Genomic DNA, 16,497 nt, shown 5'->3' with positions numbered 1-16,497 from the left:
GTTCCTTTGTGCCCCCTTTAGAGTTAACCCCATCCCCATAGAAAATTTTTCCACCTTTCCTCTGGATACACCTTGCCCAAGTTTAGGCTTCTAACATCAGATTAGTGATTTTAGTAACAAATATTTTAAATAAAATTTAATAAAATTGGCACTTTATGTAAACTGATTTATGTGAAATACCCTTATGATAAGATAAATTTCCCTAGATGAATAAAAAGGTGAGTATGACGTGTATACTAATATGTGAATTAGAGTTGGAGGTTCATCCTTTTGCCTCTATAACTGGGATAACATAAAAGTATTGGTAAAGAATGTTGAATGTAATCATTAGAATGCCTGGTTAAAGAAATTCTAATATAGTGGTTCTTTTATAGAGCTTTTGTTTTGTTTTTTGTTTTTGACCTTAATAAACTACTCAGAAGAGATAAATTAATCACTAGTTTTATTAGTCTTGCTAAAATACAGTCTCACCATTGTTATTTTTTGTGTTGTAGTCAAATGAAGAAGACTCTAATGAATAAACGTGTAATTGAACCTAATTATAGTACTGGCATGAAGGAACAAGGATAACATTTGTGTTATAGTGAGAGAGAGTCACTATGTATACTGAAAATGTGATTTTTGTTTTACCTTAGAAAGCATATAACCCGTGTTGATTTACCAGTACATTATTCTGTCTTTAACTTAGAAAAGATAATACCTTTCAACCTTGTGTCAGTACAGATGTAAGCATTCTTGTAATGACTTTTTCACTAAGGCAAAATGTTTTTCTAATCATGATAGCTTATATTGAGTGCCATTTCTGAGCCAGGCACTGTTTCTGAGCGCATGCATTATTTCTAGATCCTCTAAAAATCATTATAGAAATAACATCTTAAAATGATGAAACAGGCTAGACTGGAAAAATAACTTAACCTAGATGACACAGCCAGTTAGTGATGAAATTGAGATTTGAACCTATCCTGTTGTGGTATTTTGAGGGAAGAAGGGAATCTTGGTCATATATGTGAAAATCAAACTTTGACGCTTAGAAAAAAATACACTTGTATATCTTTATAACACGGGGGTAGGAGAGGATTTCTTAAACAAGATAGAAAAATATCCATAAAGGTAATGAATGATGAAGTTGTGTTATAATTAAAAATGTCTTACAAAGGACACAATAACATCGGCTAACACTTATTGAATGCTTACCATGCACTAGCATAATGCTGTATGTTGTTATGGGGACATAAATGTGTAATAAATATATAAAAAGACATTGAAGGAAATAATACAAGAATAATACACACCACCTTTAACGTGGTAATAACATCTGGGAAGGAAGGGAAGGAAATGAACAGGAAAATTTTAGCTGCATCTGAATTGTTGATAGTAAAGTTGTAACGGTTAAGAGTGCAGCTTCTACTACATCCTACCTTGTGTGACCCAGGACAAGTTTCTTAATGTCTCTGTTTCTTCATCTGTAAAATGGGAATATTAATAGTATATCGCAGGGTTGTAGGGATCAAATGAGTTAATACATTTAAAGCACTGAGAATAAATCCGTTGCCATCGAGTTGATTCCAACTCATAGCGACCCTATAGGACAGAGTAGAATTGTCCCATAGGGTTTCCAAGGCTGTAATCTTTACAGAAGCAGACTGTCACATCCTTCTCCTGAGGAGCAGCTGGTGGGTTCGAACTACCAACCTTCACTTAGCAGCTGAGAGCTTTAACCACTTGCACCACCAGGGCTGCTTATGGTAAAATGTTAACACCTGTTAAATCTTATACTACACTACTCTATGTGTTTGTAATAGACCATAATTTAGAAAACAAAGCAAAAACTAAAACCTTGATCATAATGAGCATTTCACAGCTTCATTGTAATGAGGAAGCCAAGGAAGCGAACACTGGATAGTGTGTGTCTCAGAGGAGCATGGCCCATAAAACTGAATGTTCGAGTTACTTTTTTTCAAAACATTCATCAGGCTTACCAATTTATTGGCCAACAGCCAATGCTGCTCCCATAAACATAATGTAAAGTGTTCCCTAGAAGCAGGCTTTGTGTTTCTCTTATAGAGGGTGAGGTTAAACCAACAAAAAAACCCTAGTTATCTTGTTTATGCCAAAGTAGTGAAATACGTGACTAATCAGCAAACGCAGGGGACTCATCTGAGCTACTGGGCCAAACAGTGTAGGTAAACAAGGGAATTTATGTAAATATTTATAAGGCATTGATAACCAAATATGAGTAGGCAACCAAAGACAACTGAAGTTCCAGAAGTCTCTTCATTTGCCACTGTGAGGGAGGTAAGAGTGGGGAAATGGATGTTTGTAAGGAATCTGTAAGTATAGAAGTTGCAGTAAAGTTAACACTTAAGAAAAACAGGAGCAGATTGGGGTTGCTGTTTGTTATGAGAAAGGAAAGGGATCAATAAGGAGCCAGCCCTGTTATTCTTCTTGGTGTCTAGATTGCAAAATGACATTTGTGGCCATTTGACATTAATATTGTTGATGTTTTTGTTAAGGCAGCTAAGAATGGAGCAACAGGTGTGGAGTTGGACCTTGAGTTTACTTCTGACGGGATTCCTGTCTTAATGCATGATAGCACAGTGGATAGGACGACTGATGGGACTGGTCGACTGTGTGATTTGACATTTGAACAAATTAGGAAACTTAATCCTGCAGCAAATCACAGGTTGAGGTAAGTGGCTTATTGTCACTTAAACGTATCTTTCACCTTTGTTTGAAAACCACAGATGAACACTGGCACCTTCTAATTGCATCTTCTGCTCCAGGAGAGTATTTTTGTTTTGTTTTGTGTTGAACTGTATACAGGTTTCCTGAGTAAACAAATAATTTCTTTTATAAGGATCAGCAAAATGTCCCACATGTCCGCTTTTCCAAACTGCTGTACCACTCCATCATCTTTAACATCAACTACTCTCCCTCCCCTCAGTACCCTCCCTCCCGTCTTTGGGTTACCTAATTCGCTGCAGAGTCTCACAGAACTCATGAACCGTATATCAAGGAAGTGGCTCACGCAGTTGTGGAGGCTCGCAAGTCCCAAATCCATGGGTCAGGCATAGGCTTCTACCGACCTACGTGGCTGCAGGGGCTGACGAACCCAAACTGGCAGGTCAGACCACAGGCTGCTGGCTCACGAGGCTGCGAAAGCTGAGGAATCAGGTCAGACAAGTCCAAAGTCAGCACAAAGCAAAAAATGGTTAGGATCAACATCACCTTTAAAAGTCCTTTAAGAAGGCACCATATCAGAAATCAATATACCATGTTAATAACTCTTAACCAGTCTTTGCTCCAAAAGAAGAGCATGTTGCATTTCTTTGATAGAACACCAAATGAAGTGATTTGCTTGTGTTTAGGGACCATGTTGTAGGAAAAATAGGTATTTTATCTATACACCCACTCCTCACTTATTGACATGGTTAGGTTCCAAAGACCAAGTTGTTATGTGAAAATCGGCGTCATATGAAGATGGAGAATGACCATATCAGATCACAAAATGGAAGGTGACTACATCATTACATAACTATCAAATTACATCCTTACATAACTGCCAAACCACTGAGAGTCATGGCCTAGCCAGGTTGACACATAACCTTAATCATCACAGCCAGTGTTACTCTTGCCTTGCACCTCAGCGTTCATTACTGCCAGACATACGTAGTTAATGTGCAAAATGGTCAGTAGATTTTTTACTGTTGTCATAAATGTGAAATGTCGGATACCGAGATAGTCGATAGGTGAGGAGTAGGTGTAATTATGTTCAGTGGTGAGACGTCCATCCTTGGAGGGGGCATGGAAACTGAAACTAGCCAGTGGAAGAGCAGAGTTAGGTCTCCCATCTCTCACTCCCCAGCAATAGACATTGAATAGAACGGCTGGCAGAATCGCCTATACCATTTAAATTATCTTTATCCTTTTTTAAAAAAACTAAGATCTTACTGTTGAAATAATAAAGTTGAATCAGCTTAAGTTAAATCATGTATAATTAAATTTAACTGTGTAAGAAAAGCTATTTTCTTATGTATCCGGCACTTAACCTTCATTTTCTTTATCCAAAAATTATCTATTAGAAAAGTAGTTAAACGGTTACACTTAAATAAATGCACAACAATAAACTTGACAGATTTGTTTATTCCCAGAAGTTTGTCCTGCGTCGGGCACTGATGATCTTAAAATGAAATCTCTGAGGTCTCCAGAGGTGACATACATTCTGCCCATTGGTCAGAGAGAATTAGTGATTATGTTATTAATTCAGTGATTTCCTAAAAATTAAATGATTTTTGTTCTTATTGCTGTTCTTTGGTCATGAATATCTGTAATTTGGTTCAAGTGCTAGTAGTAGTTATCCTTGGGCTTTGGAATGGTTGAAGAAGAGAAGTTGGGGAAGACACTCTTTCCTTTTGGTTGGGAGACATTTGCAAAATGTCTGTTCCACTAAACTTTTATCTTTTTCCTACAACCTACTACTTCCTTTTCCCTTTCTTATAGGAATAATTTCCCTGATGAAAAGATCCCCACCCTGAGAGAAGCCGTTGCAGAGTGCCTAAACCATAACCTCACAATCTACTTTGATGTCAAAGGCCATGCAAATATGGTACAGTTTATACCATGGACTTCACTTTTTAAAAAAGACATTTCATTTAGTTGTTAGTCATTTCCAAAGTTAGCGATGTATTTTATTATTTATTCTTTTTCTTAAATTATTTTTACAAATTATATTTGCTTAATGGAAGTATACAATGCAAAAATCCACATCTTTAAGGAAACAGTACACTATGGAACTGAACCTTTTAATAACTCCTGATGTTCTGTAACCAGCACAAAGGGGAAGAGTCAGGTTTCTTTTATTTGCATAAAGCATTTACAAAAGATGTTAAATAGTAAAGAGACACTTCTAGAACAGACCACTCAACCTCATAAAAAGGAATCCAGGAGTTGAACACAAGACCAATTGCATCTGCCTGTTAAGGATCTTAGCTGGACAACAGTGGACTACATTGAAAGAAAATCCTCGTATTTAAAGCTTTTGAGAGCTAGCAGGATATCTTTTACATAGGTTTAATCCCTTTTGTATGGTTTCTGATATAGTTTTGTTATTCTGTGACTTGCATAATTATACTTTTATCAGAAAATTACTGTATTTTCTTTAAATATATGTAACATTCCTGTCTTAGTTATCTGGTGCTGCTGTAACAGAAGTACAAGTGGGTGGCTTTAACAAACAGAAATTTATTCTCTCACAGTCTAAGAGGCTAGAAGTCAGAATTTAGGGTGCCAGCTCCAGGGGAAGGCTTTCTCTCTTTGTCAGCTCTGAGGGAAGGTCCTTGTCATCAACCTTCTCCTGGTCTAGGGCTTCTCAGCACAGAGACCCTGGGTCCAAAGGACTTGCTCCGCTCCCAGCACTTCTTTCTTGGTAGTATGAGGTCCCTCACTCTCTGCTTGCTTCTCTCTCCTTTTATCTCTTGTAAGATAAAAGGTGATGCAGGTCACACACCAGGGAAACTCCACTTGCATCGGATCAGGGCTTTGACTTGAGTAAGGGTGTTGCATCCTACTCTAATCCTCTTTAACATAACCTTATCTTGCCTCATTAACCACAGGTAGTGATTAGGATTTACAACACATAGGACAATTCCATCAGATCACAAAAATGGAGGACAACCACACAATAGTGGGAATCATGGCCTAGCCAAGTTGATACACGTTTTGGGGGGACACAATTCAACCATAACAATTCCTAAAAAAAAAAATTTGCTTAAACTTTAGAGCATATACTTCTACTCATAAAAACATTGCTATGGAAATGATTGGGAAAATATGGTTCAGATTACCTTTGTTCTCTTATAACCAGCTTTTCAAATAAAAACACTTCCTTTCCCATTTGGACAAAGAAGTTTGTTTCTCCCCCCTAGCAATAGCTACAACCAGTAATGACCATCTACTAGTTGAGAATTCTGATGATGTCGTTTTTTGTGTTTTTTTTTTAATTAATCCCAGGATATAAGTGAAGCCAGTTGCTCTTAAAATCTGAAATGCAAGCCTAAAGATAAACTCTTTAATTTTAGTACAGTAAGCTCGCATTTGTGAAGAAAGGGGGGAATGGTGCTCTGGGTAATTTACTATTCTAGTTAACTTATAGTTGTATACTGTCCAGGTTTTCCAGTTGGTTTGCATCATAGTCACCTGGAGTACCTATTAAAAATACAGGTTCCTGGCCAGACCACCTAGAGAAGAGCTTCTGAAAGTATCTAGAATGAGGTCAAAGGAACATGTGTATTTAATGAGCACCTTTGGTTTTGCTGGCGATGTGGAATCCTGGTAGCTCCTACATTTTACCCAAAGTGTACTGACCTTTGTGCTTATTAGAATAAAAAAAAAAGAGGGGGAAGAAAGCATCCAGCTATTTGAGCTTTCTGGTTGGGCTCTCACAGGTGTTTGGCCAAGATAGGGTAAAGCAAAATTCACCAAGTTGGTAGTACAGTAGTCCCCCCTTATCTGTGGAGGATACATTCCAAGATCCCCAGTGGATGCCTGAAACAGCAGATAGTACCAAACCCTATATATACTGTTTCTTTTTCCTGAAAATAAATACTTTTCACTTAAAGGAAGCACTTTATGGCTTCTCTTTGGCATATCCAAATTGCCAGCATCAATACTCTTGCGCTTTGGGGCCATTATTAAGTAAAATCAGTGTTACCTGACAGCACTAAGTGAGTAAAAGGGTGGTAGCGTATACAGCGTAGGTACGCCAGAAGGGATGATTCACTTCTCAGGTGGGACCCAGTAGGCTGCAGGAGATTTCATTGGCGCACAATTTAAAATTTAAGAATTGTTTATTTTCAGACCACGGTTGACGGAAATTGAAACTGAAGATAAGGGGGGACTACTGTTTAGAGGGACAGGTGGAGGCAACAAATTGGAGATAGTACAACACAATAGCCACGATCATAGGCTTTCGAGTTCAACATACTTTGATGAAGCCCTGTCACAACATTGTAACCTTAACCTTGATAAACCTCAATTTCCTCACGGGCAAAATGGGAATAATAAAAGAAACTACGACATGAGGTTGTTGTGAGAATTAAATAAAATAATATAGGTGAAGAGTTACACATATGCTAGTTCAAATAGCAGAAAAACAACTTTGGTTAAATACCACTCAGTCATATTACTGAAGGAGAGGCATGACATGGATAATTTCTATGTTGTTGTTTTGGTTTTCTAATGCATTTTGTTGCTTATATTTGATTCTGGATGTGTGGGACTTCCTGAAAATCAGCAGCGTATGAAGCATTACACTGCAGTAACGTTGCATTCCACATAACATATGATTGACTCTTTTTGTTATTGTTAGCTGCTGTTGACGCTTAGTGGCCAGATCTGCCCACTCACGAGGGGTGGCAAAATGTCAGTACTTTAATTCTGTCATTTCTTCTTCATTTCTTCACTGGACTACTTCTATAAAAAGAAACTTCTGCTCCTCTTGGGAAGAGTTCAGAGACTTTTCCAGCCCCCACCCCCATGTCCCTTGTTCCATTGCTTCTCTGCACTTCCCAGGCTGGTTGGCTCACGTCTCATCTAGGAAAGTCGGAAGGGCGATAGAGTTGTGGGTGTAAAGGCCGTTTCCTGGCGGCTATGCTGGGATATAAGGAAAGGATTTTTAAATTTGGCTTCCAGCTTTCACCAGCCTGCAGTCTGCCATACTTTCTGAAAGGGTGAAAAAAAAGGGGTGAGCCTCTTGACAAGAGTATAAAGAGCAGTACCCCAGTTTCTTGCTTGTCTACTGCTGATGTGAGTTTAAAATGTATCCATATGGATAATGGAATCTACCAATACTCTTTCCCAGATATCCCCAGATATTAGTTAACTTCTGATTTACTAGGTAGGGTTATACTTAATGTATAATAGTTACTGGCTGGGACTGTCACATTTTAATAGGTTTTAAATACATGAATATCTGTTTTACAGGCTACTGTTGCTCTAAAGAAAGCTTATCTGGAGTTTCCTCAGTTATACAATAATAGTATCGTCTGCTCTTTCTTGCCAGATGTTATTTACAAGGTAAAATTCAGGATTTTTTATTGTATATAATGTTATGTTAGTTGGTGGTAATAGCAATGGGAAACAGGATAAGCTTAAGATAGATGCCTGTTAAATTGAACTGAATGAGGGTCACAGATAAGAAGCTTTTTTTTTTTTTTTTCCTGTTTTTTTAATTAGTAAGAGATACTCAGGAAAGGGAATGTACTCCTATCCCATTTAAAAATACCACGACCCCTCTTAGCCCCTTCTTTTATGTTGCCTATAGGCTCATTCAAGGAGCCCTGGTGGTGCTGTGGTTAGGAGCTCTGCCGCTAACCAAAAGGTTGGCAGTTCGAACCCACCAGCTGCTCCTCGGAAGAAAGACATAGCAGTCTGCTTCCGTAAAGATTACAGCCTTGGCAACCCTATGGGGAAGTTCTACTCTGACCTATAGGGTCACTATGAGTCAGAATCAACTTGATGGCAATGGGTTTGGGTTTTATAAATTTCTCTTATTTTAAAGATGCGATTACAATTCTTTTAGGGTTTTGAAGGAAGTGTTATGATTTATACTGTATATTAAATATTTTACATCTATCACATTATTTTCTCCAAGGGTTTATGATAGAGTACATTTGTTTAGTAGATATGGAGCTAGGATAACAACTATGACCACCTCGTCAGAGTGAGCACGTTGGCTAAATCTAAAGAACAAATGAGAAGTATTATACTTTAGATATAATAACTTTTTTTTCCAAAATTTCTTTTCAGATGAGACAGGCAGATCAGAATGTAGTAACAGCTTTAACTCACAGACCTTGGAGCCTTAGTTATACAGGTGATGGGAAACCACGTTATAATTCTGTCTGGAAACAGTCCGTATTTGTGATGATGGACATTTTGCTCGATTGGAGCATGCATAATATCTTGTGGTACCTGTGTGGAATTTCAGCTTTCCTCATGCAAAAGGATTTTGTATCCCCGTAAGTTGGAAGGTCTTTTATCTTCTTCTGACACACTTCCTGAATGCTGTTCTTGGAAAGGAAGGATTAACAGAGTGGAGAGCATGTATTGGTTCCAACTGCAAAGCCCCTTGCATCTTTATTAAGCTGGAATGCCACTGGCTTCTTAGGTGGGAAAAGTTCAGGCATGTTTCACTGTTTCCAAAACAGGTTGAGGAGATAGTCTTGGTTTTTAGTGCATTTTAAAGAAAAAGTGAATGTGTCAGACTCTGATGAAAGAAGGATTAAATTTCTTGGGATTGACTCCCTTTGAAAACCAACACAGGATCCAGGGCACAGCTACAGTGAGGGCATCTCCATCTCATCCTTTCCATCTTTCCTCCTGCTTCCCTGTACATTATAGGCTCTGCTCCATTGCTTCCAAGAAACTTTTCATTCCCTCACCTGCAGTTATCAGTCTCTGAATCTTTCCTTTGGCATTGTTATAGCTGTGTATTTCAGCTGATTACATGCTTAATAGTCCATAACAGTTTTAAGTTTCATATTATTTCAGTCATGCATGCATTCATTCAAGAAATGTTTGCAGAGGTCAGTTGAGAGGCTATTTCTTGACACTATTTGTACTCAATGAATACCATACTTAGCAACTATTATAGATTTCTGGGGCAGCTGGTCATTATTCTAATGGGATTTGTTTTTCCCTCTTTCTCCAGGGCCTACTTGAATAAGTGGTCAGCTAAAGGAATCCAGGTTGTTGGTTGGACTGTTAATACTTTTGATGAAAAAAGTTACTACGAATCCCATCTTGCTTCCAGCTACATCACTGACAGCATGTTGGAAGACTGTGCACCTCAGTTCTAGACTGTTGCCCCATGGAGGAAACATGGGATCCGAAACTGCCTGCTGGCCTCATGCAGGGATATCAGAACACCTGTGTGCTAGCCCAAGCCCTGGGGGATCAGGTGACTCACACAAGCAATGGTCGGGAATTGCATTTTTATCTGAACCAAAGCAAAACCCAGTGTCGCCACCACACTCCATGGAATGTCTGAGTTCAACACTGTTGCTCTTGGAAAATCTGGGCCTGAGATAAGGTCCCACAGCTCCTGCCCCATCCTAGCTGAGATGCACACCGAGACCCAATGAGAATAAGCACAGATTGAGTTGTGCAATTTGGGGATACAGGTGCAAATGCATAGGAAATGCATGACTGCTCAGAGTTGACATTTTTAAAACTTGGCACACTTATGTAATGTGATTTCAAATAATTTGTATTCCACTACATTAACAATGTACTATAGATTTCAAACTTGTGACCATACTAATAAAATCATTAAAAAGAGCATTAAGGGAAAATTGAGTTCCAAGCATCATATACTAAGGTGTTAGGAATTTAGGGAAGCTACTGTTTGCAATCCAGGGAACAGGGGCAACAGCCTTTGGGAAGGCTTCAATGTACAGCAACCAAAATGGTAAGGAAGTCTTAAAACCACTTTGAGGAATTGGTTTATGGCATCTCAAAATAGCAGCTACAAACCACCAGGTGGCACAGTTGCACTTTTTCAGGCTTACTAGGTAGGAAGCTCTACCCCGGATGAACATAGAAAATTAGAACTGGAAAAAACTTGCAAGAACATCTAGGCTAATTTTTAGGAAATTAAAACCTGTGGAAGGGAAGGGCCTTGTTCAAAAATCACACAGCTGGTAACATAGCAGAGCCTGGCTTTCATGGTAATGAAATTATTAAATAAATTATTTACTGTGGAAAACTTGGGAAAGCCGGAAACTGTGTAAGGTGGAAACCTGTCAGAGAAGGAAAACTCAAGTATTTTCCACTAAAAGGAGCGATGAAAAATTGGTAAGACTACAACCTGTCAAAGGCAGAAAACTTGCGAGGCTAGAAAAACTAAGGCAGTCTCGTCGAGTTCTGGCTCTCACAGGTTTCACTGTATTTGCCAGGAACTATACAAGTGTTTGGAGCCCTGGTGGTGCAGTAGTTAAACACCTGGCTGCTAACCGAAAGGTCTGCAGTTCAAACCCTCCAGCCGCTCTGTGGGAGAAAGATGTGGCAGTCTGCTTCCATAAAGATAACAGCCTAGGAAATCCTATGGGGCAGTTCTGTCCTATAGGGTCACTATGAGTTGCTATTTGACTCGATGGTAATGGGTCTGTTTTGTTTTGTACAAATGTTTAACATAAATTATTTAACTCTCACAAAAAGCTTGTGGAGAATTTTCCTCCTCTTTTTACTGATGAGGAAACTGAGGTACTGCAAAGTTAGTTACCCAAGGTCTCAGAGCCTGTGGTAGAATTGAGATTCAAAGCCAGGTGTGTCTGACTCCAGAGCAGCCTCCTAACCACTCACCGGGTCTGCCTTTATTACGTAGAACCCTTGATTCCCAAGTTGGTGCTCTTTCCGACATGAGCTTCCAGGGTTTTTATAGTGAACTGAAGTAGCAGTATTTAAAATGAAGTTGAGTGTTTTAAGCATTGCAAAGCTGCTCTTCTTTAGCTGCACCCCCTTCCACAGCTTAGTCATGGCTTCCCTCCTGCTTCCCTCCAATGGATCACGAGCCTCCGGCTTGGCAGCAGTTCGGTCCAGTGAACTTGGGAAGGCCACCAGCCACTCAGCTAGATGCAAGTGAGAATCAAACCAATTTTTGTTACAGTTGATGGTGGCAGGGGCATGACAGATGGGGCTTGGGGCGTTTTCAGTCAACATGTACAAAGTAATATTCTTGAATTTTAAAATTAGTAACAGGACAAAGATTGATTCAGTGAATGGGACAAATATTTAAACTGCATATATTTCCATGCTGTGATAAGAGAGAGGAGGAAGTGGTTAAAAAAAAAAAGGAGAGGGAGAGAGACCTGCAAGATCTCAAGTAGACAGAAGTAGAAGCGGAAAAAGGACATAATAGACAAAAACATCCCACCTGGCTGTTTTTATCAGAGCCCTTGAGGAAATTATCACCTCAGTATCATCCTATAAATAATAATTAACAAACTGGCCACTGTTGTTTCAAACCAAAGATTGGCGACTCAGGCGGCTTCCATAAATGAGGGAAGCTGGCACAGGGTGTTAGGAAGGAGGGGATAGGAGGAGCCTCGCCTCACAAACCCCACCCAGCGTGCTGGAATGCAGGCGTGTGTGGCCAGATCTACTTTTTCCTTTTTGTTTTTTGATAATATGTTGTTGAGTTTTTGGTGAAAATTTACACAGCAAGTTAGGTTCCCATTTGACAATTTCCACACAAATTGTTCAGTGACGTTAGTTACATTTATCACAACGTCAACATTCTCTGTGTTCTGTTTGTTCCCTTTCCAGTACTCTAGTTTCCCTGTCCTCTTACTTTATCATCTTTGCTTTTGAGTAATTGTTGACCTTTTGGTCTCATGCTGATGGTTTTTAAGTAGGACACTGATCTTATGGGTAATAGCCTTTATTTTGTGTGCCCTTCTGCTATTTTGCTAAAAGGTGATCTCGGGATAGGCTCGGTTCTATGTTTAAAGAGTGTCTCAGGGTGAACGTTTTGGGGAGTGCTCTCTACTGTGCCAGTTTGGCTTTTTTTTTTTTTTAAGAATTTGAGTTCTGCTCCATATTCTTCTCCCATTCTATCCGGGACCAACTACTGTGCCCCCCAGTCAGAACAGTCAGTGGTGGTAGGTGGGTACCATCTAGTTCTTCTGGTCTCAGGGTCGATGAGGTTGTGGCTTATGTAGATTTGTTTTTTCTCTGCGTGGTTACCTTGTTACTGTTTTGCTCCTGGTGAGTAGAGACCCATTGCTGTGTCAAGATGGCCGCTCCTAAGCTTTTAAGATCCCTTATGCTACTCACTTCACTAGGATGCAGATGATGATTTTTGTGAACTATGTTATGCCAGTTGACTGAGTTGTCCCACAAAACTATGGTCCTAAGCCTTCAAACCCAGAAAACCAATGTTGGAAGGTGTTTGGTTATGTCTGAGAAGTATCCGTATTTGTGTCTTCAATGAATATATGTGCTTGCTCCCACATATTTGCATTTACACGCACCTATAGATACTTCTGTTCTTACCTATGTACACACCTATACCCACCTGTATACCAGTTTGCCTGTACCCATCCGTATGTGCTCAAACACTCATTTTTACTTTGGTTGTGCTGTATTCACTACATCTATATCCGGTGCCACTTTTCCCATCACCAAAAATAACTAGTCTCTATGGTATAAAGCATACTTTCCCCACCCTCCCCCCCCAGTAACCACCAGTGAACATCGGTCTCTATATTTATCTATTCGTGTCTTCTTATAAAAGATGGATCATACAATATTTTTTCCTTATATGCTTATTTCACTTAGCATATGTCCTCTAGGTCCATCCATGTTATATTTCTCCGACTCATTGTTTTTTATGGTTGCGTAGTATTCCATTATATATATGTACCACAATTTACTTGTCCACTCATCTGTTGATGGGCACTTTGGTTGTTTTCATTTATTTGCTATTGTGAATAAAGCAACGAAGAACATAGGTGTGCATATGTCTGTTTATGTCATTATATTTAGGTCTCCAGGGTATATACCTAGGGTGAGATTGCTGGATCATAGGGTAGCTCTACTTCTAGTTTTTTGAGAAAGCGCCATAACATTTTCCATAGTGGTTGTACCATTTCACAGCCCTACCAGCAATGAATGAGTTTCAGTCTCCCCACATCCTCGCTGACATTTGTTATCTCTTTTTATCAGTGCCATTTTAGCTGGGCTAAGATGGTATCTCATTGTAGTTTTGATTTGCATCTCTCTGATGGCTGCTTGTATGTCCTCATTGGTGAAGGTTCTGTTCATGGCCTTTGCCCATTTTGTGATTGGGTTGTTTTGTTGTTGAGTTGTTAAGAGTTTTCTATAGATTTTAGAGATTAGAGCCTTATCAGATAAATTGTTTCCAAAGTTTTTTTCCAGTGTGTAGGTTGTCTATTTACTCTTTCAGTGATGAGCATAAGTTTTTAATTTTCATGCAGTCCCATTTATCTGTTTTATCTTCTTTTATTCATGCATTTGTTATGTTTGTTATCCTATTTTTACAGAAGATTAGGTCCCATACTCTTCTCCCTATGTTGTCTTCCAAGAATTTTATGGTTTTAGGTTTAACATGTAGGTTTTCAATCCATTTTGAGTTAGTTTTTGTGTATGGTGTGAAGAATGGGTCCTATTTCATGTTTCTGCAGATAGATATCCAGTTTGCAGCACCATTTATTAGAGACTATTTCTGTCCCACTGAATGGACTTTGACTCCTTGTCAAAAATCAGTTGTCCATAGATAGCAGGATTGAATTATGAGTTTTCAATTCTACTCCACTGGTCTGTGTCTATCATTGAACCAATACCAGGCTATTTTGATTACAGTGGCTGTATAGTATTTTTTGATATGGGGGAGTATAAGGACTCCTGCTTTGTTGTTTTTCTTCAATATTGCTTTAGCTATTCTGGGTTTCTGTCCATATGAAGTTGGTCATTAGTTTTTCCATTTCAGTAAAGAATGTTGTTGGTATTTGTATCTGCATTGCATTTTATCTGTAGATTGCTTTAGGTAGAATTGACATTTTCACTATATTAAGTCTTCCAGTCCATAAGCACGGGATTCCTTTCCATTTTTGTAGGTTTCTTTTAGTCTCCTGTAGTAGTGTTTTATAATTTTCATTGTATAAGTCTTTTATGTCCCTGATTAGGTTAATTCTCAATCATTCAACACTTACTGCAGTACCTGTCACATAACAGATGCTCAATACATGTTTGTTGAAGGAATGAATTATGGGATACCCAAGTGTCTTAGTCATCTAGCGCTGCTACAACAGAAATACCACAAGTGGATGGTTTTAATGAAGAGAAGTTTATTTCCTCACAGTCAAAGTAGGCTAAAAGTCCAAATTCAGGGCATCAGCTCCCGGGGAAGGCTTTTTCTCTCTGTCGGCCTTCTTCTCTTTGGTGTTCCCCCGGACTAGGAGCGTCTCTGCGCAGGGACCCTGGTCCAAAGGACGTGCTCTGCTCCGGGCACTGCTTTCTTGATGGTATGAGGTCCCCCTGTCTCACTGCTCACTTCTGTCTTTTATATCTCAAGAGATTGCCTCAGGACACAATCCAGTCTTGTAGATCAGGTCCTGCCTTACCAACACAACTGCCACCCATCCTCCCTCATTAACATCATAGAGGCAGGTTTTACAATGTGTAGGAAAATCACACAGTACCAGGAATCATGGCCCAGACAAACTGATATACACATTTTGGGGGGGACATAATCAAACCATGACACCAAGTGAACACTTCCTTGAGGGAACTGGAGATACAGACTTAGAGTGAAATGAACGGTCAGGGCCAAAGATAAATGGCTCAGGATTCAGCATCAAGGGGCCAGCCAACATCATGACAGATAGCATTCTTCCCAGGAAAGTAAATACAGAAAAAGTCACATCTGCTGCTGCTCATTGGACTGCCCTTCTGCAACTCAAGATGCCCGAGACATAGATAGCAAAGAAAGGCTACCTCTTAAAACGTTGATGAAATCCACTACTTCCTTGATACAGTACTCGCTTTCTTATTTGGAGATTGGTGTCTGCAATCCGGTTTTGACAAAAATTTCACCAAGTTGAAGGATAAAACAGTACACAATACTGGGGAAGCCAGCACAATTTGTACAAGGCAAGGTCATGGAAGCTCCATAGACACATCCAAACTCCCTGAGGGACCAAATTGCTGGGCTGAGGGCTATGGGGACCGGTCTTGGGGAACATCTAGCTCAACTGGCATAACATAGTTTATAAAGACAATGTTCTACATTCTACCTTTGTGAGTAGCATCTGGGGTCTTAAAGGCCTGTGAGTGGCCATCTAAGATACTCCACTGGTCTCACCCCTTCAGGAGCAAGGGAGAATGAAGAAAACAAGACAGAAGGGAAAGATTAGTCCAAACGACTAAGGGACCACAGCTATCACGGCCTCCACCAAACTGAGTCCAGTACAACTAGATGGTGCCCAGCTACTACTACTGACTGCTTTTACAGGGATCATAACATAGGGTCCCAGACAGAGGTGGAGAAAACATGTAGAACAAAATTCTAACTCACAAAAAAAGAACAGACTTACTGGCCTAAGAGAGACTGGAGAAACCCCAAGAGTATGTCCCCCAGACACCCTTTTAGCTTCTTAATGAAGTCACTCCCAAGGTTCACCCATCAGCCAAAGATTCAACAAGCCATAAAACAAAACGAGACTAAAGGGGCACAAGAGCCCAGGGGCAAGGACTAGAAGACAGGAGGGGACAGGAAAGCTGGTAATAGGGAACCCAAGGTTGAGAAGAGAGAGTGTTGACATGTCATGGAGTTGTTAACCAATGTCATAAAACAATATGTGTACTGTTTAATGAGAAACTAATTTGTACTGTAAATATTCATCTAAAGTACAATTTTAAAAAAATGTTTCTTTAGGCTTGTTCAGAACTCTTAAGTGCTTACAAGATCTAAATCAC

General features: G+C 39.5%; 1 protein-coding gene across 3 annotated transcripts in view; it reads left to right on the top strand.

The window, feature by feature from the left end:
* The window catches only part of GDE1 (glycerophosphodiester phosphodiesterase 1), a 17,040-nt gene extending 6,152 nt beyond the window's left edge, over positions 1-10,888 (top strand). The window contains exons 1-6 of one of the 3 annotated variants that reach the window (XM_023728509.1): positions 1,698-1,745; positions 2,514-2,689; positions 4,501-4,606; positions 7,981-8,073; positions 8,806-9,017; positions 9,710-10,888. In XM_023728509.1, the coding sequence (XP_023584277.1) occupies positions 1,743-1,745; positions 2,514-2,689; positions 4,501-4,606; positions 7,981-8,073; positions 8,806-9,017; positions 9,710-9,857 (738 nt within the window). In that variant the 5' untranslated portion in view covers positions 1,698-1,742 and the 3' untranslated portion in view covers positions 9,858-10,888. Of the gene's footprint in view, positions 1-1,697; positions 1,746-2,513; positions 2,690-4,500; positions 4,607-7,980; positions 8,074-8,805; positions 9,018-9,709 lie in introns of those variants that run through there. The other 2 variants (XM_023728510.1, XM_004373299.1) reach the window with 2 other exon arrangements.
* Positions 10,889-16,497: the final 5,609 nt, after the last annotated feature.

The sequence above is a fragment of the Trichechus manatus genome, unplaced genomic scaffold (genome assembly GCF_000243295.1).
Source record: "Trichechus manatus latirostris isolate Lorelei unplaced genomic scaffold, TriManLat1.0 scaffold00024, whole genome shotgun sequence".
NCBI classification, from domain to species: Eukaryota; Metazoa; Chordata; class Mammalia; order Sirenia; family Trichechidae; genus Trichechus; species Trichechus manatus.
Note: the sequence above shows the minus strand (reverse complement) of the source record. Positions and strands in the feature narration are given on the sequence as shown.